Source organism: Daphnia magna, linkage group LG7 (genome assembly GCF_020631705.1).
Source record: "Daphnia magna isolate NIES linkage group LG7, ASM2063170v1.1, whole genome shotgun sequence".
Lineage (NCBI taxonomy): Eukaryota > Metazoa > Arthropoda > Branchiopoda > Diplostraca > Daphniidae > Daphnia > Daphnia magna.
The window spans coordinates 5,513,969-5,539,351 of NC_059188.1; the positions used below are offsets into that span (position 1 = coordinate 5,513,969).

Genomic DNA, 25,383 nt, shown 5'->3' on the forward strand with positions numbered 1-25,383 from the left:
ATTTTTTTCAATTTTTTTTGTGTCAGTTAATTGCTACGTATCTTAGTTAGTATGTGTAGCAATTTCTGTTTCCAGATCACATTTCTTGTATTTTAAAAAAAATCTTTTCTGTAGGGCTGTCAGAAGATAAACGTAAGTATGCAGCAAAACTATTAATAGTAGGTTGTGATTGCCCCTATACAATTCACGAAGAGTATTAGTGCAATGGACTTAGCATCGCAGGAAAAATGCCACTGGTAACCAATCTTGATTTGGTAAATTACCTGCTATGTTCCAAGTCTCCATACACGCATGAAGATTTAAAGGCTTACAAGGGCCTTGAGACCTACAAGAGATTTATCGATGGGGGAATTGGATCATTTTGTGCAATCAGTCTTTTAAACAAAAACTTGTTGATGAAAGGGAAGGATATTACTCTTCATTTGTTTATTTGTAACATTACTATAACATATAACTTTTTGTTGTCATAATGTATGAATAAATTATACTTCATAATTTGTATTACATCTTGAACATTTAAAATTACTCTTCTTGACTCTCTATCCATGGCTGACTTAGCGTTAACATACACTTTGTCAAGATTCAGGGATGGGGCCCAGTCTGGGTGTGTTTCTCCAGTGTACTAAAAAGGTTTTCCTGTGTGATTTCAAATAGAAGAATTAGATAGACACATTCACTATTAATAAATTTGTCGAGACTTACCTAGAACAAAATGTGCATTACAAACTCTAATGTTATTTGTTTTTGCAACCCGGGGCACAACAATATTGAAAACCCATGACAGCCCTACAGAAAAGATTTTTTTAAAAATACAAGAAATGTGATCTGGAAACAGAAATTGATACACGTACTCACCAAGATACGTAGCAATTAACTGACACAAAAAAAAATTAAAAAAAATTAAACACTGATTCACAAAAACCACTTTGTATTGGGAAATAACACTTTCAGCCAATACAAACAACGCAAAACATGACATAAACAACCAGAGAAAATGGCGGACATCGAAACAATTGACACGCGAAACCGCGATGTGAATTGCCTCTATTGGATTAGTTTACTTTTTAATAGAAGTTTTGCTAAAAAGTCTGTTCGACTTTTGATTTCTTACAAAATCCATATTTTTTTTAAAACTATAATAACAGGTTCCTTTAGATTTCTTAAGTTGGATTAAATCTTTTTATTTCTGAGTATTCTGACTGACAATGGTGAAAAGAGCAAAAAAAAAGAGTTAGCCACAATTCATCATTTGTGTTTGACAGGAGTCACAGGACTTATAAGTTTCATATTTCGCTGACGAAATCACGAAATTTTTCAATCTAATAAAACGGTAAAGAGTATATGTCTGGTCTTACAGAGGATCAAGTGCAGAGTCTGCAGACGACAAGAAAGGTAAATACTAAACAGTGGCTGGGTGGTACAGGAAAAAAATTCTAAATTGGAAAAAAATCCGAAACAAATCTTTATAAAGGATTTGGATTTGATTTGAAAAAATCTGGTTTTTTTTTGTGGGGATCAAATCCGATTCAAATCCAAGCCATTGAAAAATAAGGCAAATCCAAATCCCTTAAAAATCCGGGAGGATTTGGATTTGATTGGATTTGGATTTGATTTGAAAAAAAAAATCCGAAACACTGTATAGTATAGAGAGATGGTTTCCACTCTCCATGTTAAAGTTCCCATAACAAATAAGTTCCCATAAAAACAGCGTGGCTTCTCTCATTTTACTAAAAGGTTGTAGTGGCAGTCACGCCACCAAACGGGTGTGTAAGTGGACTACATGTTATTACTTAGGAAAAATATAAACACATTTTATTTTCGTCTGCTTTTATTGTTTTCAAGTACATTTTGACACTTTGGAGTGATTGTGAATAGCTGAATTTGTTTTTGAAAAATGCAGGTCTCTGTAACGCTTTGATTTAAAAAATATCCGATATGTACATACTCCATAATAAGAAAGGTAATGACTGATTTCTGTGGGATTCACAAAATATTGGATGAATGTTTGAGGGAGATATTGCATCAATACACACTTCAAACGTATCTGACTTGTACACATGAGAATCATTTTTGAAGTGAGCAGCAACCTTAGCCTCAATTGTTCTAAAACTTTCAAACATGGCAACAGTAACAAAGGTTAAACCATCTTTTGTGCACAATTGAGTATAGGGCTTTTCGACATCTTTTTGTTACCCTTTTCAGATTGTGCAACACAGCAATTGATGGTACGTTTTGTCTGCTATGGAAGTGTTATGTTTATGTGGGAATTACAATTTTAAATAGTTAATTTTGTCTCTATTTGTTTTTTAATTTATTTGAAATGTTAATTATTTATTTTTTATTTCATTTAAAGAATGTCGGTGTCGTGTTATGCAATCGGTCTTGAACCGGATGCAAAACAGCGATACTTAGAAAAATTAAAACTTGTAAATGTTGATTGCCCTTACAGTATTTCCAAAACTCTATGGAAATGTGGGCTTGATTGCTGTCCAATAGTTCCTAAGTTGTCTCCCCCTGACATTTTCATTCATCTAGTGGAAAGTAAAAGCTACCAAAATCTATCTGAAGCCCTTGGAGCTTATAAGGGGCTTTCAATAGAATCGAAACAGGCAGTAAAGGACGGATGGGTACAGGAGTTCAGGGCCATGATTCTTTCCTCTGGATTTGTACTAATTAAAGCTAAGGTAAATATATAATCAATTACAATAATGCCTATTGTAGCGCTAATGTACTTTGTCGCTTAGCGCCGGATGCTAAGTCATGCAAATGTGCGATGTCAATGGACTTTGCCACTCTGGCCTGATGTCACAGTCAAAAGCCGGTCTATCGCCGGCCAGAGGGGCAGTCCAATGTAGTGATTCAGACTAGTTGTTAGTGCTGTTAGTGCTGTCACTGTGTAATGCTGTGTGTGTGTCGTGTAAGCTTTCTATGACTTAATACATCCCTTAAACTCAGTGAATCTGTTATACTATGTTCTTTTTAAATTACTAATTCTTTGCAATACAGGTTTCACCTTCGCAAGCCCTAAGCCACACACCACACCAACCATGGGCAGCAATTGCAGCACAAGGATGTGCAGCAGCCTGTGCACACTGCACTTGTGCTGCAGGGTAAGATGCTACGATTGTGCTATAATACATTCGTTTTCTTTATATTACATTTAACAGATTGGGAGAGGTTTGCAACCATGTAGCCGGCCTACTTCAAGTATGCATGGTGTCTTCACAGATCCACGAAGAAATCAGCTGTACTGAAGAGCTCTGTACATGGGCAGGAAACTATTCCAAGCCGGTAATAGTTTTATATATATTTGGATTTATGTGTAGGCGTTATTATGTTTGAGGGTGTCTTTAAAAAAGTAGCTGACATGAGCGTGGTTATGAAGGAGAAATTACCCAAAGTAAAAATACAATCTAAGAAAGATATATTTACACTCCTGTCAAAATTATCAGAAATGCCAGGTGACCCTGCTGAATACTATTAGTTACAGAAAGCTCTAGCAATTACATACCTCCTGCGTTGAAGATCACATTGCCAAAACCTCTCGTAGTTTTGTTCAAAATGGATAACATTGCCAAATCACTACCTGAGCTTAGAGAAAGAAGTCTTGAACTCTACAACGAAATTTCAGTTACTATTCAGCAACGAGAAGCGATTTTTTCATTGACGGCGAATCAAACTGATAGAAAATACTGGTTTAAACATCATGCATACCGCATTACAGCATCTAGATTTCACTCTGTATTGAAAACTAATCCCAGTAAACCATCCGGGTCTACAATAAAGGATATTTGCTTCTCAGAAGCTTTCAAATTCAGTACTGAAGCAACAAGGTATGTAATGTTTTACAAATAAACTATATTAATTTCTTTGAAAATGGTAACACTTTGTCTGTTATGGCCAGGGGGGGATTAAAAACGAATCTGTTGCACTATCTGAATTTTCTGAAAAGATGAAAGAGGAGGGAAAACACCCTGGATTTTCGATCTTAAAATCCAATTAAACATCATCCAAAGTTTTTCATAACTGTCAATTCCTGTAAAAAAAAAGATGCAGCTTTTGGTTCGTTCTTAATTGTTTCTGAAATTTTCGGTCTCTGTTGCACAGACCTTTTAGAAACGCAATTCTTTTATTTGATGCACTATGTTTTAAGTTCAGTTCTAAAATAGTTGCATTGGTATGCAATACTTTTTCCTCACTAATGCGCAAATTTTATTTTAAAATACTTATTTGGTGCATTAGCTCGGTTACTTGATCAACAGCAGATAGTTCCAATGAATGTTCATTTTGAGAGATATCCTCTACGGTGTGACTGTTGCTGTTTCGTGAGTATGATTCTGTAATGACGATAAATAGTATTGTCGCGGTTGAAAAGGGAGATTGGTTATATCTTCGCAGAGATGCGTCATCCGCTAATTGGACAACGCTGCGATCGTGGTGAAGAAATTATCGGGAGAAGTCCGCTCTAAGAAAGATACGCAGATACGCAGTCCGGAAGGGGAGTAATTCGCGCGACGGTATAAAACGCTGCCCCGAATCTGCGTTGGATGAGTCTCCATCGGGTGAGCTCCCGGTGCTGGGCTCCGTTAGAGGAGTTCCCTGGTTTCCCTAGAGGTCTTCAGACGCTTCTCCAACTTTTGGTAATGGTTATCCCCTGTTGTTCGAGTAAAACCATTGTTTTGATTTAAGTCATCACTTGTTGTATTCATTTGTGGTTGTTTAAATACAACCAGGGTGACAGTATTTAGAAATTAGAACAACATTGTTTTAGAATTAATTGGAAATTAAAAAAAATTCAAATGTGCTATATAAAGTAGGTGCCAGAAAAATCCGAACACTTTGCGTTTTCGGACCATTTTAGCATGGGTTCAAATGACGGAGCGGGCTTAGCGTGATTTAGAAAAAATGGTTAAAAAATCCACCTAAGTCCATGAAAATAATTTTGTGACCTAATAATAGACCAAGGTATCTAAACAATTTTTTTTTTATTTTTATGACTTGTAGCTGCTAGCCGGCATATCAGTACACAATTATCCGAACGCGAGTTTTTCCGCCTTGCTTCCTTATGGCACTAAGTGTCTTCATTATTAGTTTTTTAAATATCTATAGACCTTATTAGTATCTCTAAGTATGGGTCAAGCCGACCCCCTAGCGGCGCGTTGCAGTGTGAAGGGGTGCCGTGAACAGCCGCTTTTTATTTGGCTCGCCCGATGTGGTTGTTCCCTAGGTTTTTCAACGGTAGCAGACGACTACCACATTTTTTCAAAAGTTTTCTGTCATATGTTGGATGTGGGCGAAAAATGGGAACGCAGAAAGCTTTAAGAGTAGACGGGCAAAAATTTAACGTGAACAGTTTGACAGAATTAAATGGCGAAAAAAGCGTTAAAAATACGCTAGCGCCACCTATCTCCCGGCCCTGGACGGGCCCAAAGTGACTAGTACCAAATATAAAACTACAAAGACTAACTAGGCTTTTTATGTGTACAAATACGTAATCTACTCATTTCGGCCATTTGTTATGCTTAAACTTAAATCTCTTTTTGGTAATTAATTTTTCCGTGGCCGGCTATGTGTCATTTTCTGATTTTTTTCCCGTCAGAAAAATAGTTATACATGCGGCAACTAGGGGCGCGGGTATTCGACGGCCGATTTTGTCTGCTATGACTGTATTTTGTTATTGTGCGAAATATGAATAAATTTAAAAGTTTCGCTGAAAAAGGAAGTGTTTCGTTTCACGTTATTCATCGTTTTGTTTTTTGTGTTAGTGTAAAACTATGTCGTGTTCCGACTATGCAAATGGACTCGTAAGTGATGCGAAAACTCGTTACTTAGATAAGTTAAAATTGTTAAATAGTGAGTGTCCCTATTCAATTCCCGATTCTATGTGGAAACATGGATTAGATTGTTGCCCAATTGTTCCTAAAATTTCTCCCCCACACATATTCATCTATAGAGTTGGCTAACGTCCGAAGTTGCCAGTTCGATTAATTGTGAAAAAAAAATTGGACACAAATTAGTAACAGTTTTTGCATGGCGGCTTACGGAGTTTCGCCCGTTGTAGTTTTAGTTTTAATTTTTTCCATTGAAATTATCTTTCTTTCCATTCATAATTGGATCACGAAATTCCTTCGTTATCAGGTAATCTTGTAATTTTTATTTGACCTCGATATAGACTGTACTTTATTTATTATTAATTTTTTTGTAGACGTGTTTACTTTCTGTAGCAGACAAAAATGGATGTTGTAGAGGAAACTGGCGGGCTGATAAGGGAGCCCGCCAGTTTTTGTCTGCTACAGAAAGTAAACACGTCTACAAAAAAATTAATAATAAATAAAGTACAGTCTATATCGAGGTCAAATAAAAATTACAAGATTACCTGATAACGAAGGAATTTCGTGATCCAATTATGAATGGAAAGAAAGATAATTTCAATGGAAAAAATTAAAACTAAAACTACAACGGGCGAAACTCCGTAAGCCGCCATGCAAAAACTGTTACTAGTTTGTGTCCAATTTTTTTTTTCACATTTAATCGAACTGGCAACTTCGGACGTTAGCCAACTCTATTTGGTCAAAACCAAAAGTTATCAAAACCACTTGGAGCCCTTGGTGCATACAAGGGCATTTTTTCTGAATCGCAGCAGGCTGTTAGAGATGGCTGGGTTAGAGAGTTCATGGCCATTGCTCTCGCAACCCAAGTTCTATTGATGAAGGCCAAGGTATCTTAAAGTAAAACTACATTTCCAATCACATAAATAATAATAATCCATTTATTGTTAGGTCTCATCTTCCCAAGCCATAAGTGAGAGCCCACACAAACCAATGGATTATTATTACTTATGCGGTTGAAAAATACAGTCATAGGCTTATAGCAGACAGAATCGGCCATCGAATGCTGCGTTGCACGATTAAATCAAATGCGAAAAAGATGTCGAACAGCCCTATACCCCTGGCTGTGGCTAGCGATCGGCCCCGATTAGGCTAATCGGGTTAACCTCCCCACCCCGCCCCGGAAAAGGGCAATCGGGGCTGAATCGGGGCACCACTTCGTCATCCAGGGCGGGGCGTGGCAAAAGTCTAAGTTAACCCGCTGCTCCAACGCCATTTGCAAAAATGGCGCCCGAATTCGAACTACGAAGTTGGGTCGGGTTTTTATCGGGGCAACCGAAGCGAACTCCCCTATTTTCATCATAATAATCGATTTCGACTCGATCGATTATGTTTTTACGTCGATCGATTGATTCAATCGGAGTTGCATCCCCGATTAGGCACCCCGATACAACCCCGATTGAGATCGGGGTTCAAACACTTTCACCTCGAACGCCCCGCCCCTGAGCCCCGAATTTTGCAAACCCGAAAAAAAAATAGGAAAAATGCGCCCCGGTTAGGGTCGGGGCCGATCCCTAGCTGTGGTTAGCGCTCGGCCCCACTCCAATCGGGGAACTTTTTAGTCGATTGGGTGCGGGGATGATCCTTATCGGTGCGGTGATTTCGGTGGTTTGTGCGGTGATATCGGTGATCGGTGCCTTCCCCGATTATCAATGAATAGTGATCTAAATTAGTAGTTGCCCTGCGGCCAGCAAGAACAAAATGTGACCCTAGTCACGTGATTCTCATTGGCCTATCAGAACGCAAGGTCACTGCCACTGGTAAGACTCACCCCCTATGGCTGAAGCGGTGCTATCGGTGCAGAACCGATTATAGCACCGTTCCGCACCGAAAAAAGACATCCCCACACCGAACTTCCCCGATTCATTTTTATCGGTGAGGCTTAGCGGTGTCCCCGATTAGAATGTGATCGGGGCCGAGCCCTAGTTGTGGCTGCACCCCTTTATGGAGAACAAACTCCTTCACGTTAAAAAATAAGTTTTAGTAACTATAATTTAGATTTTCCCACTTTTCTTTGTTACAGTGGGTACGTTATTCATTTCTTCATTTCCTAATTTTTTTTCTAACCCCATTTCTATCTAGTTTATTTTTATTTTATTACTGTTTGGGAGTGGCTGTATTTTGCCCGTGGCTCATTCCTTTGTAGCAGACGAATTTCTTGCAGGAAGCGAAATTTTTCTGTTAGAAGAGACGAGCCTTGAAAAGGGTGGTTGGATTTTTTTGGAATATACTGTACATTGCAAGTTCAGGATGAACATACATTGGTAGCTTTTCGATAGATATAAGGTAATTAGTTTTTACCTACATTAATTGTGTTTACTACTCTATTCGTTACAGTTACCATAAGCAGAATACAATTGCTTGTGCGGCGCCTCAGATGTTGCAATAACGGCTTGCAGGGACTAAGTGTCATGATTGTTTGGAGAATCCGTTTTTCCCACTATGCTTTTTTATCCTATACGTATAGGCTATACGTACCGAAATTGAAAGACGACAGCGAAGCATATGTTCGTTTATCAGCGGGCTGATTGAAACCACTGATAACAAAAAATTAAAAAATTTGTACCAAAGACATCGTTATCCGTTAACGAGAGTCGGAAATTTTACGTTGGCACCCCCACCCCCTTTTTCTCTCCCGGTTGATGTCCGTATGAGACATCCGCTGCCAGCACAGATCTCCGAAGACGGCCAGCGTGCGGACGCCGTGGTCAGGTGTGTTGTAAGTTGTTTTAGTTACTGAATCGAACTTTACACTGGACACTGGAAATGTTCGATAAAAATGCATTTGAGAGAAGCTCCCGTAAATTGTTTTTTGTGTTCATAATGGATTCCAGTTTACCAAATTGGACAATGATAAATAATTACTTTGTTATAGTGTTACCCCAATAAATCTGTGACTTGACAAAATATATATGGTATATTTGCCAGGAATTATATGTAAATCCAATGTCAGGAATTACTTGACTTCAGACAATTTTTTCTAACTATAGCCTATTGTCAATCAATTCATCTATGCACCCTACTTAGTTGGCAGTGTGAACCAAAAAATTGAACCGTATTTTAAACTCACTGAGTTGATCCCCCTTCCCCCAAATATATAGGGACTTAAGTGTCATTAACCCGGTGAGTTCTTTTGTATTTTTTCCGCACGTTAGTTATATTATTAAAGAATTTCCAGGTTTTGCTTCGTTTTTATTTGCATTGTATATATAGGCCTAGTGTTAGATGCTTTCAACAATATTTTCAAGTAATTTACCATAGAAGTATCAAAGAAACATATGATATACTGTACATATGCCGTCAAATGTAGTGACAGAATTAACATTAAGGAAATATCTCAAAAGAGGGGAAATGCGCAAAGTAAGTACAGCCAACCAGGAAGTAAGAGATGCCCGAGGCATTTGAATTTACGAACAGCCGGTTATTCTCGCTGTTCCACGTTTTGGGATTTTTAAATTCCATTTCACTTCCATAAAGAGCACAGTGTATTCTCTGTATACTACAGGAGGTAATAATTCGCGTCTTCTTAGAATCGCCCTGCATTCGGACAACCGTCGATGCTGGGGCTTTTTACCATATTGCTTGTCCCAGTCACTCAACCAAACAGGGTTACAAGACAACAACAAAAAACATGGCTTACTTCTAAAAGGGAACAGCAGAAGAAAAGGAAAATTGAGCGATTCCTAAAATATACGTAATAAGATAGTAGCAGCAAACAAAACCACATTAAGCCCATTGGTGTCGAAATTCGTGCTATCTTCAACTAGAATAATCACTACAGAAATTTATGAATTGAAAGACTAAGAAAGACAACAGAAATTTGCCTAGAGAACAGCAATTATGTAAGACCCAACGTTCTAGTGCGTTTTAGGACATGTTGGCGACCAGAAATCCTGGACGACCGAATAGGAATCGTGTCAAAAATATCGTGAATATTTTTGCGCTTGAAAACTGGGCGTCGGTAAACTTCGCAATTGTTTTGGCACGTAACTTGAATTCAGTTGCACAAAAGACGACCAGATACTAGCACCTGAGAAGCAACGTTTGATACAGAGGGCAGCATGCATTAAGCAGAGCAATTGTTTTGTTCCGCGTCGCAGCCACTAGAGTATCGTCTTCATTTCCGGGTTAGTTGTCGACTTGTGGTGCACATACTACATAGTCCGGCGAAGGCATATTTTCTGTTATATACTCGTTCCCAATTTCCAGATCTTACGGATTCTTACGCATTTTGGGAATCGCTTTCTCGCACAAGTCTCATGCGTTTTCTCTTCTAGCTTAGTGTCTTAGTTTTTATTTTTGTCTATTGTCAAAATGGTGAACTGGAAAAGAAAGAAGAAAAAAAAAGAATAAATAGAAAATATACATATATATATACATATGTATAATATACATTTAAAACAAAAAACAAAACAAAAAAAAAACATAGACAAAAAAACCAAGTCAAAGTTGCCGGAAGATCTGGTGCCGGTGTTTTGCCCGAAGCGGCTGATGGACCGTTTTGATTCGGGGCTCCTCCTTCTGTGGGCGGCAATCACAGGTTTACCGTCAACGACATGGATGTGCTGACCTACAAACAACTTCAGTCATCTTGTCCACCTCACCTTGTGCGCTTGTTGGTGTGTGAGCTTACCATTCTTAGGGAACAACTGATTGTCATCGCGTATGCAAACAGATCGCTGTTAAGCGACCCAGTCAATCATTATCTTCATTGGTTTCCTTGGCTTAGTGGCATTTTAAGCTCATCGTATTGCCCAACTCACCAGCGCTTCTTAGAAGATATTGAGAATTATTCGCGGATCAGTTACTGTAGCACACGTATGGTAAGTGCGCAATGCATTCTTATTCAATTGAGTTCAATTTTGCTTGTTTGTGTGATATGGTGAAGACAAAAATGGCTAGCACGGCAGTCGGTTGGCGTCATATGGACATGCGCTCGGTTTTTGTAAAAAACTGAAGTACCGTTAGTACATAGCTGGCCACGGACCGAGGGTGAGCTAGCATGGCAGTCCCACAGCACGGAAGCGTGTGTAGTCCACGAATACTCTTAAGCTCAAATCCAAAGCATTGGGGCTACATCGCACTTGGCTGTACGATTCTTTGATTGCTTTTGGTTTTCCAACGGGAATGGGATTTCATATGCTGGCTACCTGTAAATAAATTGGTAGTCGTCAATGCTGCGAGGCGTACTCCCTTTTTAAAACTTGACTCGTCGAACATACCAACCGCAGTACCGTTGATCAGTTGCGTTTCACCGTTTAGGGGGGAAAAAAAAAGATTTCTTTTGTTTGTTTTTTTTTCAATATTTCTAGTTAAATGCGTTGGCTGAGAGAGATACAACATCATCAAGCTAATTATTTTTTTTTATAATAATTAAATTGGAAGCCTAGAAGTTTAGTCTTTTTTTTAAATAAGTCTGTAAGCTTAAGATTTGTGAATGTAAATGGCGGGCATGATTTATTTTGCAGCTATATTAGGATTTATTTCACAGCAAACTTGACATTATTATCCTTTCACAAAACACTGTTTTAAAACCTATTTGCTTCTAGAGATTTTTTGTTTGTTTGTTTTTGTTTTAGTAAAGTGTTTGTTTTACTATATAATTAAGCGAATCGATAGAGATATCGAATTCTGCTTTCTAGAGCCAATAGGGTTTTCGTAGGTTAGACATCTTATATCCCAGCGCATTTTATTAAGGTCAAGAACCCTTTGACGGATCCGCCATGTTTATTGTGCTGTTTTTAGCTTGCGGAATCGCTGCTTCCCAGAAAATCTGTCATTCGAAATTCGTTCAAACTAACTAGTATATGAATTGGCTTCCAGATCGGATTTGCTTTATCGACCGATAGTTGTTTAGTCAAGTTGGCGGAATTTAATTTGTGCAGAATCTAAACAAATCGGGTTTTACCTGAATTTTATACAAACGTAAAAAAAAAAAAAAAAAAAAGCTCGGAAAACAGGTTGGTGCAGGAACGTGTGTGCAATGGTTAGAATTTTGCCCTGCGGATAAAGGAAAGGCAGAGTCCCGTTAGAAATAGCCAACACCAGCTTTTCACAGTGGCACGGCTCACAAAAAAGTTTATTTTTTTCTCTCTCTCTCTCTTTCTCTGTCTCTCTCCTTCTCTCCCTCTTTATCTCTCCTTCTGTCTCCTCCCCCCCCTCCCCATTTTTTTATTTTCTTATCTCTTTTCATACTAAGCTGTATGCTCCCCATACCTTTCCGTAAGTCTATAACTGTGATAACCGCAGCTCGTTCACCGGGGTCTTACTGCTCACGGCTAGGAGAAAAAGAAAAGACAACATCGATTAACTCATCCAGATTTAATTAAAACTCGTACTAAATCCCTTGCGTCCGTTTTTCAAACAAAAAGTGGGTTTTCCGAACCATTTGGCCAAATTAAAAGGAAGTGTTTAGTACGCTTCCAAACGGCGGTGATTATCGCTGCTAAATGATGCGATACGAAGAAAAGCTAATCAAGGAAGACCAAGAAACAAAGAAAAATGTATTCCACTATGCGTGGCTCTACTTTTGGAACTATTTGATTTGTTTTTGTGATATCCCGTTTGCGAAACTTTTGCTTGAGTTGTTTTATAGCAGGGACGTGATGAAACAGTATTGCTCTTGCATTTGTAAAAAAAATCCTTCTTGAGGATGGAGTAGGGAAAGCGGAAAAAATGGCTGCACCACGTAAACAAACCAAAAAAGTTGCATCATAGCAAACTCTATGATTTTCATGCTACCTTTTAAATCGATAAAAATGAAGGCAAACACGTTTGGAGTGAAAATACGTATCATCTCTCAACAGTTTTACCAGAATTGGGTTTTGCGGCGCAATCTGTCTATCTCTTCGCTTCCGCATTGCAAAGGTGCACGAGCTGGGTGTATTCCTTCTCGTGTCAGTTTGTCTCTCTCCTATGGGGTATTCCTTTACAAGGAGCATTACAAGTCTTATGTGCCGTTCCTGTTTGGTTGTTTTTCCAGCGGATTTGTGTTAGTGGTACGACCTTGACCTCCGCAGCTTGGCCAGGTATTGGGCGCTTGGATGCGGAACAAACTCCATTGAAAGAGATGAGCTTTATACTAGCCCTGCGACTCCTCTAGCACGGCAGACACCGGTTTCCGTTTAACGGTTCTTACCTGTCACGTGACCTTGACTCTGACCTGCTTCTTTCCATGTGAAATGCATTTCGCCTCGGCTCTTTTCCGCACCTATATATGTATGCTTAGACTCCCCATAGACCTAATCATCGCCAGTTTTTGTTGTTTTATTCCAGCAGAATCTTTATTCGCTACTAATTGGGAGATTTAAAAGTATGGTTGACTAGTTTCAACATGTGAGGCTGTAGGATTAGGGAAAACTTACGGGCCAGCTGCAAGCTATCTTGCGAGACAAGGTGGCGTTCCAAATATCAGAGTCGGTCAGCCATTTCTAGGTGATTCGACTGTCGCCTGAATAAGTCGCAATCAGGAAGTGAGATCGGCATGGAATGACGCCATGCTGTTTCGCTGCAGTTTCAATTGGTAGAACCACATGGAATGTTTTCAGACAAGGTAATCAAACTAGCCAAGTCTTTGAGTGCAAACGTTGAACCCGATTTTCTTGATCGTCATTGGTTCGTTTGTTTTCTGTAGGGACAATCCACTTTCCATACCCTCACCCAATTTCAGCAACAAAATAGTTCCAAGTCTGTGCTGTCAAAAGAAAAGAGGCAAATCCCCCCAAAAAAAAAGGAGAGAGAGAGAAAAAAAAATAGAGAAAAAAAAAGTGGGGAAGGCAGACAAGGAACTGTCTGTAAGAGTTATGCCGCCTTAGGAAAGATGTAGCATTAGAGAGTGCGCCCCTAACTGGGTTTTCGTGGCCCTCCAGCGAGGAAGCAACCAAGACATGGCGTGGAACATTCCGTTGGTTGACCTACTAACAAGAACCGTCACCGCGAATCCCTCTTCCAATCCCTTCCTACCTAGGCAGCCGACCACTGGCGCTCATACACCACAAATACCAGGTCGATGACCTCCAACCTGACGTAACCAAAGAATGTTTCAGACCATTTCTAGTCCTTCTCGTGTTCATGTCCTACTTTCGTCTTTTTTTTTTTTTTTTTTTTTTATGTCTTTGAACACATTTTCTGGTATGGCGGTACGTGTGCGTGCTTTTCATTCAACTATACAATCCACCGCTTTCAATTGCTGCCCCGTCACTTCAGCGTGAATTCGAAACGGTTGCAAGGTGTCGTCTGCGTCGAGGTCTGATCTGCCAGAAATGTGTGAACATAAAAAAGAGAATCAAATGAAAGAGCAGCAGCAGGTGTACAGATGAAACCTAGTGGTACCGATATGAGTGCAGCAAGTGACTGTTATACAGTCACATAGCCTCTCTGTGCAAATAGAACGAGTTTTTGAATCGTTGCAGTAGCCTTTCTCACTCCCAAACCGGTAGATGTGGACAGGACGAACGCTCCACCAGTTTTTACCATTGACACATAACAGTTTTTTTCTTTTTTTTTTTTTTCTTAAGTTTTTTTTTTTATTTGGTGCTGTGGCCCACTTTCGACCAAATAAGGACTCGATGTAAGTGTACGAAACCGGGCGCCGTTATATGTTAGCTTAAACCACGTGAATGACTTACTATTCTGTATTCATATAGCACAAATATAACTGCCTGCCTATAAGGAACTGGAATTACTAGAAACAGGAAAATTAGCTTGCCCGCTATATTTTGGTGCTGAGAATCGACGATTTTTTTCAGTGTTTTTTTTTTCCTTTTTTTTTGGTTTTGTTTTTGTTTTTTGTGTGGTAATTTTTCCATTTAACCGAGTGGTCCTTCAGTTTTTTTGTTTTTTTGTTTTTTTTAATGCCACTATGTGTTGAATTGTTTAGTTGTCGACCAAACAGCAAACTGCTGGTGTCTGAAAAAAAAAGTGTTTTTGAACATACGCGTTTGCAACTGTAGAAATGTTTATGTATTCACTCATAATGAGTAAGTCAAATTATTCTACGATATGTCAAGCACGACCAGTGACATGCTACACGGTTGCTTTTCATGTGTTCGCTATTTATTAACAAAAGTCTGATCTGTTTGTTTCATTTGTCTTGTCCAGCAGAAATGATGCGATAGTTTTCTACATGAAACAGTCGCAAACCGCCGCCGTAGCAAAGGCACTTCCAACGACATTGTGAAAACATGAAACGAGCCCTTCTGAATTTCCCGTCCATTCCATGCGACCTGCTGGATTCCAGCAAGCGAGAGGATTTTGCGCCAATCCTGCAAGAGAGTGTTCCCGTCAACATTGTACCTAACGGACGCACGCCGCCTATCTACGTGATAGGAGAGAATGGCAAGACTAGCACCAAAATTAGCCCTCATCCTCACATACCACCGTCTAAAGGGTAAGCGGTTTACTATTTTTGGCTTCATAGCGTTCTAGTTCGCAATCGAATTGCCCCTGTTTTCCGTGTGGTGCCGGCAACCACTAAAACACCACCGTATTTAATAATCATTATCCAAGATCAAGTTTCTTTTCTGAAAAAATTGGGCTAGTAAACCCTACCCGTTTTTAGAATCATAAAACCCCGCAGCGAGTTTTTATTTAGTCCTGGAAATGCTATTTCTGAGACTCGAGATGAATTTGATCCACTTGTACACGCCATTGTCCGACGTGCTATTGTTTGTATTTTTCTGTTGTTTTCTTTTCAGTTGAGCATGTGATAGGCCTAGGTCTATACATATTTGAAATCAACATCTTCGGTAGAAAGTTGAAAGATTTTGGCTACAATGCCCGATTAGCGGAAATCAAGTAAAAATCGTTGCTCATCTAAACTTTGGATGCAGAAAGTCAATTAAGAACAGCGACGCAAACGCACGCGTGAAATAAATGGCTTAATCTAGTTACGAGGTCTTGCTTTATGAAGACGCCGCATGAACAACAAATGAACAACAGCTGTCCAATGGTTTCTCATCTTCTTTCACTTTTTCGGTTGTGCTAGTTTATCACATGCGTGGTCGAAAACTATGTGTGCCCTGCACAGTCTAGTTCCTCAATAAGGCTACCCCGCTTTTCTTTTTCTTTAACATTTGGCTGGCTATATCAGCAGACGGCGAAATCTAACTAGTACTGATGGGTGTCTTTATGCGTGAAGGCAGCTGGTCCCCCAAGAGTTGTGTGACCGCTGCTCATCACACGTCACTATGAACATCCGTTCGCCATTTGATTATTGAGGACATGGTTAAATGTGTTGCACGTTATGTCTGTATTCCCGATCGTCTAGTTATTCCACACCATGTCTTGCAAGATCACGTGCCAATCACCCTTCTGCTGTCTGTATTTAAAAAACAACAAACATTTGTTTATCCAGGCCATTGAAATCGAGGCTGTCTTGCGACTTCATGGATACAGGAATTTTGCCGAATGCCTCCTTACTACCACCTCACGGGTCATCGACAATCAGTGGAAACAGCGGCCATTATGCCGGCGTTGAAGAGACCAGCGGATGGAGTCGATTTAAGCTTCTTTTGTGGAAGAACTGGGTGATCCAGAAGCGACACAAAATTCAAACTCTAGTTGAAATTGCCTTACCTGTCTTCTTCGCCTCCCTGCTGGTCATTATTCGCGATTTGGCCCCGGCCGACGTCTTCCAAAATGCTACCATCTATCCGGCGTATCGTCTGAGTCAAAATCTGCCCGACATTCCATCGGGTTCGATTGCCAACATGCCGTTACCAACTGTTGGATCGAAGGTACTTGTAGCTTTTGAATTTTTCGTTGTCATTTCTTTTTCTGTCCTAATTCTTTCTTGACCTAAAAGCACATTTTACGAAGGAAAGAACGCATCCTAGAAAAAGCCATACGATTAAGCACGTACCATTTTTGGCTTGTGTCCGTTACCCAGGATAACTCACGTGCACGCTTTCTACTGTGCAGTAATATCTTGCAGTTCAGAAGTGCACGTTGCGTAGGTGTAGGGTCACTGACGGCATCTGCATTCCAAGAACTCCCTGGGCATGGGAAGTCTTTCGAAATGATACCCGGAAGTGAAAGTGTAAAGAAATTGGGTTCAGTGGCCGCCTTATCCGTTCTGCAGAAAAATGAATGAAAGCTTGAAACGAACGAGCTATAGCCAACAAGTTAGATTCTTTCCCAGGACGTGATTTCCTTTTTTTTTTTTTCCTTTAGCCCAACTTTCTTCTTCCGTTTCACGTTCATTGATCCAAGTAGATTTGCTACTTAGTCCATTACTAATGGCCATCATTTGTTCCATTGGTTACTTCTTCAGATAAATTTGGACAACATCTCTGCCTTGGAAACGCTGAGTTCGCCCTCTTCAATCATGATGTCGACATTCAGTTTTGATCCGTCATTGAACTTTGACCCGTTCGGCTTATTGCCACCGCGTAAGTGGCCTGTTGCCTGGGCGCCCAACAACACAGTCGTTCGCAACGTTATGGAACGATTGGCCAGACGTTCTAATCTGCGTGTCAGTGATTACGGGTTTGCCACCGAAGAAGACATGGAAGATTACATCATGAAGAACTATAACGCCGGTTTAGGAGTGAAATCTTCAATCGACTTTCTCGGCGGAATAGTCTTCACCAATTCATTCCCGAAGGATGACACTTTCCCCAAAGATATTCAGGTAATACTTCCGTGAGGTGCAATTGACTCGTCACCAGCAGCGATACGAGTAGAAAAGGAAAAACTAAGTACATCATTTATTTCTAGTTCAAAATTCGGATGAAAGGCTCGCCAAGGGTGATGAACAACGACCGTAGCCCGTGGTCACCGGTCGAGACGTGGATGACCGACTACCAGTTTCCCATTTTTCAATTGCCTGGACCTAGATTCAAGAATCGAACTGAAGGCGGAAATCCTGGTTACTACAAGGAGGGTTTTCTGACGCTTCAGGATGGCGTCAGCCGTGTCCTAATTGAAATGCTCTCGGGAAAGAGCACAAATGACATCGACATTGAGATGAGACGCTTTCCTTATCCCATCTACGCCGACGACAAATTCCTAGTGGCACTTCAAGGCTGGCTGCCCTTGATCATTATGCTCAGCTTCATCTATCCGGCACTTAACATTGTCAAGAGCATTGTCCATGAAAAGGAAAGACGCCTCAAGGTATTATTTATAGACACTGAACTCGCCGATTAAGTTACAGCAATTTGCAAGTCATTAACGCTGATTAATGTTTCACAGGAATCGATGAAAATGATGGGGCTTCCCAACTGGTTGCATTGGACAGCCTGGTTTGTCAAATCATTGGCCTTTATCCTCATTACTATCATTCTGATTACTGCCTTGCTAAAGGTATGTCTGAAAATCCCCACGGATATCTATTTATTTATTTATTTATTTTTAACTTGAAGGATTAAAATGTATTAGTAATGTCAATGTATGATTAATTTCCGGATTTTTCTTTGTTTTTCTGGTATCATGCGGTTTCATCGCTAAAGGCTCGCTGGTATGGAGGGTCAACACTCGCAGTCCTGGAGAAATCGGATGGAACCCTGTTCTTCTTTTTCCTGCTCATCTTCGCCATCACAAGCATTTCATTTTGCTTCCTTATGACCGTCTTCTTCTCTAAAGGTGTTTTCCGTTTCGACAAACTTTTAATAAGCTTGCCCTAACGTTTTTGTTTTTGTGCACCTAAAGCTAATTCGGCTGCGACTGGAGCCGGTATCATCTGGTTCTTCACATATTCGCCCTTCTTCTTCTTGCAGTTGCGCTACGCTACCCTGACTCGAACTGATAAGCTGATTTCCTGCCTGTTCTCGAACACGGCGATGGCGTTCGCTTCACAACTCATGTCCATGTTCGAAGGCTCCAGTAAGTTTACACCGACCTCGAATCCATTTCGTGTTTAACTCATCATTTGGGTCTGATCAAATTTCCTAACAGGCGAAGGTATTCAATGGCAGAATATAAACAGAGGCGTTTCACCTGACGACGACTTCACGTTTGGTGATGTGCTCATCATGCTCACCATCGACGCGGTTATCTATCTTCTTTTGGCGCTATACATTGAAGCCGTGTTTCCTGGTGAATTTGGCGTCCCTCAACCTTGGTACTTCCCATTTACGGTAATTTGATTGGCCATTTTCTTGCTATTTTAGTTGATATCATCAATCAAGTGATGTTCTAGCAATGAATGGTTTGTTTTTTGCTTGTTTGTTATTTCCTCTCGGAAAATTACAGAGAGATTACTGGTGCGGTAGCTCCGTTGCCGCTCAAGATATTACATTAACGGGTGCTGAGCGTACGTCTCGTAACGCCGAGTATATAGAAGAAGAACCAATCGGATTAAGAGCTGGCATTCAAATCAAAGGCCTCACCAAAGAGTATCATAAAGGGAAATTGGCTGTCAATAACATTCATCTGAACATGTACGAGAGCCAAATAACAGCTCTGCTGGGCCACAATGGTGCCGGAAAATCGACGACAATGTCCATGCTGACTGGCCTTTTCCCACCTACCACGGGGACTGCCCTGGTCAACGGTTTCGACATTCGCAAAGATATTCAAAGTGCGTGCATTTTTCTTTCGTTATTCCTTCCATTGGTATTCATGTTTGCTCCGTGTTTCATCTGCTTTCAAGGCGTTCGCGGTAGCCTAGGCTTGTGCCCTCAACACGACATTCTCTTCGATGAGTTGACTGTTGAAGAGCACTTGGATTTTTTCTGTAAACTCAAAGGATATCCGTCTCATCTGGTCAGGGCCGAGACCGATCGCATGGTGAAAGCCTTGCAACTGGAGAACAAACGTCGGGCAATGTCTTCAACTCTTTCGGGAGGCATGAAACGCAAACTCTCAGTTGGCATCGCTCTCTGTGGCGAATCTAAGGTACGTGTACGCAAGTTATGCTGTGCAAGTTAGTCAGTCCCGTCGTCAGTCATCTACAGCAATGGTTGTGCTCTGTTTACTTGTTATTAGGTTGTCATGTTAGATGAGCCGACTTCCGGTATGGACCCATCCGCACGTCGATCAACGTGGGATCTTTTGCAATCGGAAAAGGTAGGCAGGACCATCCTGCTCACCACCCATTTTATGGAAGAAGCTGACCTGCTAGGCGATCGGATAGCTATAATGGCTAGCGGACAGATTCAATGTTGCGGTACGTCGATTGGCGGAACTTAGTATTCGTATTGTGTACAAAACGGCGTTTATTATTCATGGATAACATTGACCTTTAAACAGGTTCATCCTTATTTCTGAAGAAGAAATATGGTGCCGGTTATCACTTGGTGATTGTTAAAGAAAATGGGTGCGACGTTCAGCGCATAACTGAACTCATCCGTAAATCCATCGCTGAAGTATCCGTCAACCAGAATGTCGGTGCAGAATTGACCTACCTACTACCTAGCGACAAGTCACATCTCTTCCAGCAAATATTCGAAGAACTTGAGCAAAACCGACGATGTTTGGGAATCTCTAGCTACGGAGCAAGTGTCACCACAATGGAAGAGGTATTCATCCGCGTCGGTGAAATCAACGCCGGACATCACGAAATCGAACGACAGAATGCCAACCGGGAGGACACGTTAGTCAACCTCAACTCGGCCTCGTCCACGCAAAGTCTGCTGCAAGAGGGTGCCAACGGCGATCTTCGTAACAAGGGCTTCAATTTGTTCTTGCAGCAGTTTCGAGCCATGCTGAACAAGAAATTGGTGTACACCGTTCGAAATTGGCTACTTTTCACCGCGCAGCTCTTGATACCCGTGGTTTTCCTGGCCATTAGTTTAGTCGTGGTACAAACAGTTCCAGGCGTCACCAACTCCAAGTCTCTGCCCATCCGCTTAGAGAACTACTTGTCGACTAGCACGCTGGTCGAGCTGGCCACTCCCGACAACATCCTTGCCCGAAATTTGACGGAGATCTACGCAGACCAGTTCGATACAGCCGGCAACAACAAGTACGAGCGCGTTGATCTGCTCAACCAGAGCATGCTGGAGTGTTATACGGACCGAGCTAGCAGTGACCTTCCGGGTGTGAATCTCCATCTGTTAACGGGTGTCACCTTCCGCACGCTGCCTACGCGCAGACGGCAAACGGAAAAAGTGCTGGCTACCGCCTGGTTTAACAACCAACCCTATCACGTTCCTCCGCTCACCCTCAACCTCATTCACAATGCATTGCTGATCCATCGCACCGGTGATTCAGAGTATCGACTGACTGTTACCAATCATCCGCTTCCGTTCGACGACTTTAGCAAACTCAATAACGACGCTTCCAGCAGCTCACTTGGCTTCCAGGTTGGGTTCAACATTTCATTCGGGATGGCTTTCCTCGCCGCCAGCTTTGTCATCTTTTTAGGTAACACGTCGTATTTCATTATTGCTGCCACTATGGCAACAAACTGCTTCTGCAGCAAACAATTGAATTTTAAACTATTTTATTGCATCGGCATGATTGCGTATGGACAGTGAAAGAACGTGTGACGAAAGCAAAACATCTGCAATTCGTTTCGGGCGTTAACTTTGTCACATTTTGGCTGGCCAACATGACTTGGGATTTCATCAATTTCTTGGTGCCTTGCGCTGGCATCCTCATCACGTTCTTATGCTTCAAAGAAGACGGTTTCATATCGTTCGAACAGCAAGGTCGCCTCGTATTGGTTTTTGTCCTGTACGGATGGGCCATGCTACCGCTGATGTATCTCCTTTCGTTTCTCTTCTCCATCCCGGCCACTGGATTTACCCGCACAACAATGTTCAACATCTTTACCGGTAGCACTCATTTAATAATTGTAATGTCGATGTCGTTTAACCACGTTGAAACCTTCCTTTTTGCAGGTATGGCCACGCTAATCACGGTTGTGATCTTGCAAATTCCAGAGTTGCAACTGGTTGAAGTTGCCGGTGTCTTAGATTGGATTTTCATGACGCTGCCTAACTACAGCCTTGGCATGGCATTCAACAATCTCTACACTAATTCGCGGGCTGTTGAATACTGCACACGGCCAATCGTTGTCTTCGCATGCAAAACCGGTCTCCGGCCTAATCCTTGCTGCAAAAGTATAGATCACTCTAAGTAAGAATAGTACACAGATGCCTAACGCTGCTTTATCTCTAGATACTGGAAACTGCGGCACGTCGGCTTGCATACAATACAACGAGGATCCTCTAGGTTGGGAAGGCCTGGGAATCGGACGGATGATAACCTTCCTTGCAGTGGATGGTCTCTTATTTGTAGCCGTCCTAATACTGATCGAACTCCGCTTATGGCAGAGATTTTGCGATTTCTGCTGTACACTCTACCCGGCTTCTAGCGATGAACTTGGTAAGGATTGATTGCAAATTAGTTCTTTCTTTCTTACTGAGGCGTTGCTAATAGCGAATGTTCCTAGGCTTAGCCAATCCCGAGCATGGAGTAGTTGTTCCTGCCGAAGACGATGATGTGGCGAGAGAGCGTGAGCTGATTCAAAGTAAACCTGTTACCGTTTTGCAGAAGGAAAACAATCTTGTTATCAAGTAATGCCAATCCGCCAATTTTAAACCTTTCAATGTTGACTAAGATTGAGCCGTTTCCCACTTTTCTGGTCTAAACGCAAATTTGTTTACCCAAAACGTAGAAAAACGTTGCTTTATACTTCGTATTTCGATTTTTAACAGCCCGAACCAATGGTTACTTTGTGTACAGGTTGTTCTAGGCACAAGGAATGGTAATTATCTATTTATTGTTTTACTAGGGATTTGGTTAAATACTACGATCAAGGATTCCGAGCAGTGGATCGTTTGTGTTTAGGCGTGCGGCGAGGGGAATGCTTCGGCTTACTTGGCATTAACGGCGCCGGCAAAACGACTACCTTCAAAATGCTCACCGGAGACATCGGAGTATCAAACGGTGATGCCTATCTCGATGGATTCAGCGTTTGCAAGAACATGAAAGCGGTATAGATTTTTTTCTTTTGTTTTTTAGCAACGGTCATCCACTAGATGTTTTAATGGTTCAAATCTTGTTATAGCTAATGAGTAACGGAACCTTCTTTCCTCGCTTATAAACCAACTTGTGTTTCCCTGCTTTTGCCTTGTTGTTTAGGTTCAGCGGCGTCTAGGTTACTGTCCTCAGTTCGACGCGACGATTGACGAGATGACAGGGAGAGAAACTCTCCGGATGTTCGCAAACCTGAGAGGCGTCCCAGAGCGTAGTATTGAGGCGGTGGTGGAAGACCTGACTGACAAGCTTCTCCTTCGAGAACATATTGAGAAAAAAGTCAAGGAACTGAGGTTCGCCGATAGACTCCTTTAACGTAAATTTCAATTTGATTTATAGCTGGTTTATTTTTTTGTTTTCGGCTAAACTTTTTAGCGGTGGCAACAAACGCAAATTGAGTACTGCCGTTGCTCTTATTGGCGATCCGCCAATTGTTTTCTTAGACGAGCCTACCACTGGTATGGATCCAGTAGCGAGAAGACAGCTCTGGGACACGATTGCCCGGGTTCGAGACAGCGGGCAGGCCATCGTTTTGACGTCACACAGGTAAAATCGTAGTTATTTACCCTGAAGGCACATAAGAAATCAAATGTTTGCTCACCTGTCGAACACATTTACACCAGCAAAATTGTTTAATAACGATCCAGCTATTGTGTAGTTACGCTGGTAAAAATAAAGACATGCTAGAACATTTTTGGCTTCGGAAACAAACGAGAGGCGCTTACAACGTTGATTTTATGATTGAATGCCCTTTAGCATGGAAGAATGTGAAGCCTTGTGCACGCGGATCGCCATTATGGTCAATGGCCAGTTCAAGTGCCTTGGTTCCTCTCAACATTTGAAGAGCAAATTCGGCCAGGGCTATACGCTGATAGCAAAGGTGCGCGCGTCACCGGAGGCCACGCTTCCCAACGGTGCCTCTTCAACACATTCATCGATAGACCAAGAAGATTCCAGTCGAGGAGGACGATCCATTCGTTTTCGATCTGGGAGTGCAAAGACGATCAACAGTAATATCGTCTCTGCTCAGAATCCTTTACGGGCTATACCTGATATGGGACCCATCATGGATTTCATCCAGACTAGTTTTCCTGGTAAGCTGTTTGAACAATAGTCGAAGTTTTATTCCGCTTTGCCAACGAAATACCACTAGAATGGGGATTATCATTTCGAATTTGTGCCAATTTCTTCCGTTTTAGGTGCCCAGCTAAAAGATTACCATCAAGGACTGGTACATTATCATTTACCTGAAGCAGGTCAGTCATGGGCCCGTATATTCGGTTTGATGGAAAGCGCCAAAAACAAGTATCAAATTGAGGATTATTCCGTCGGCCAAACTACCCTTGAACAAGTAAATTTCTTTCCGTAGCTTTCCTTGTGATTACAACGTTCATCAAACTTTCGAGATATCCTAATTAAATATCATTTTTGTTGTTTGATTCTCTAGGTCTTTTTAAATTTTGCTAAAAGTCAAGTGGGGGAGGACGTCAATGGTCGCGGTCGAACCCATATGAACGTAATTAACAACCTTATATATAGCTTTTGCTCCTGCTCGAAGATGTGTTCGTGGGAGTGTGCCGTTGATTTTGACTGAATGGTGAATCAGGCGCTCCGATTTACTCGTTCACTGTGCTACTGCTCTTCTATGCGATGCTGATGTAGATCGAGAAAGTGTGCATCGTCTCTTTTGCCACCTAAGTGCAAGGATTTGAATCTGGGTATGACCGAACTGTGCGTGTGTTTACTAAAGCGCGAATGTAGCTGTCTGAGTTTTTGTGCCAAGAAATATTTTGCGCAACATGAACCTTGCTTTCATCTAATGTCCTTGACAGTCGGAGGCAAGTCGAGCGCATCATTTCTGTACTGCGACAATCAAGAAAGGTTGTTAAGGCTTTGTTTACCTTCGCATAGCCGTGTATGGATTAGTTCAGTACGGTGCAGTTCAATTTATTTCTTGTGCGGTATGCAAGTTTTTACTTCCTCGTTGATTTCTCCGAGGAAATCGAACCACTCTTCAGCGTACATAATTTATTCTATGTGTGTGCATGTGTTCGGTATGTACATGCGTCACCACTACACACACATCTGGGAAGCAGTCCTAAAGCAATTTCCGTCTTAATTTAGTGAAATAGTGTTTGTGAGAGAAGTAAAAAAAAAAAAAAAAAAAATTAAAAATAATAACAGATGATGTGCTCGACTGCTCATATACTTTGGCCTGCATTGGTTGCGATTTATTTATATCTAAATTATTTTTTAACTTATTCGGAAGTAAGACGGGACGTTAGCTGCAGGAAGTAAATTAACCAGCTCACTCCTAACTGTACATCATCACTCTAAAAAGGTCGTTTGTATCTGGCATTTGTATTTGTTTTATGCTTTCCTTTACCTATTTTTCTAAGTTGACTTCCAATGTATTCTTAGCGCATTTGATGTCTAAACAAATGAGTGTGACATCATGGAATATTTTTTACAATTATTATTTAAGGGGAATTGACGAATGTGTAATACAGTGTACGTTATGACAATCTGTTTGCTCAAAGATGCGAAATAAAAGAAATTTATTGAA

General features: G+C 41.1%; 2 protein-coding genes and 2 long non-coding RNA genes across 5 annotated transcripts; all 4 read left to right on the plus strand.

The window, feature by feature from the left end:
• On the plus strand, nucleotides 1-499 carry LOC123474130. Its single transcript, XR_006648770.1, has 2 exons — nucleotides 1-49; nucleotides 115-499. It is a non-coding gene; the product is annotated as an uncharacterized LOC123474130 (long non-coding RNA).
• A 1,764-nt stretch (nucleotides 500-2,263) lies between these two features.
• LOC116931329 lies at nucleotides 2,264-3,484 on the plus strand. Its single transcript, XM_032938892.2, has 4 exons — nucleotides 2,264-2,684; nucleotides 3,007-3,110; nucleotides 3,168-3,291; nucleotides 3,344-3,484. Exons 1-4 carry the CDS (start codon nucleotides 2,355-2,357, stop codon nucleotides 3,482-3,484), a joined length of 699 nt encoding a protein of 232 aa, XP_032794783.2. The 5' UTR covers nucleotides 2,264-2,354.
• Nucleotides 3,485-7,701: 4,217 nt separating this feature from the next.
• Nucleotides 7,702-8,830, plus strand: LOC116931429. The gene is made up of 2 exons (XR_006648639.1): nucleotides 7,702-8,152; nucleotides 8,226-8,830. It is a non-coding gene; the product is annotated as an uncharacterized LOC116931429 (long non-coding RNA).
• A 1,637-nt stretch (nucleotides 8,831-10,467) lies between these two features.
• On the plus strand, nucleotides 10,468-25,383 carry LOC116931430 (phospholipid-transporting ATPase ABCA3). Of its 2 annotated transcripts, none has more exons than XM_032939022.2 (23): nucleotides 10,468-10,711; nucleotides 14,988-15,276; nucleotides 16,243-16,624; nucleotides 17,161-17,520; nucleotides 17,607-18,005; nucleotides 18,084-18,194; nucleotides 18,341-18,473; nucleotides 18,540-18,713; nucleotides 18,786-18,967; nucleotides 19,083-19,410; nucleotides 19,483-19,727; nucleotides 19,818-19,998; nucleotides 20,082-21,197; nucleotides 21,308-21,610; nucleotides 21,677-21,898; nucleotides 21,957-22,163; nucleotides 22,231-22,354; nucleotides 22,573-22,774; nucleotides 22,923-23,110; nucleotides 23,193-23,363; nucleotides 23,574-23,911; nucleotides 24,017-24,168; nucleotides 24,265-25,383. In XM_032939022.2, exons 2-23 carry the CDS (start codon nucleotides 15,071-15,073, stop codon nucleotides 24,409-24,411), a joined length of 5,871 nt encoding a protein of 1,956 aa, XP_032794913.2. In that variant the 5' UTR covers nucleotides 10,468-10,711; nucleotides 14,988-15,070; the 3' UTR covers nucleotides 24,412-25,383. The 2 variants fall into 2 exon arrangements, with proteins under 2 accessions (XP_032794913.2, XP_032794912.2); XM_032939021.2 differs by having other exon boundaries at nucleotides 14,991-15,276.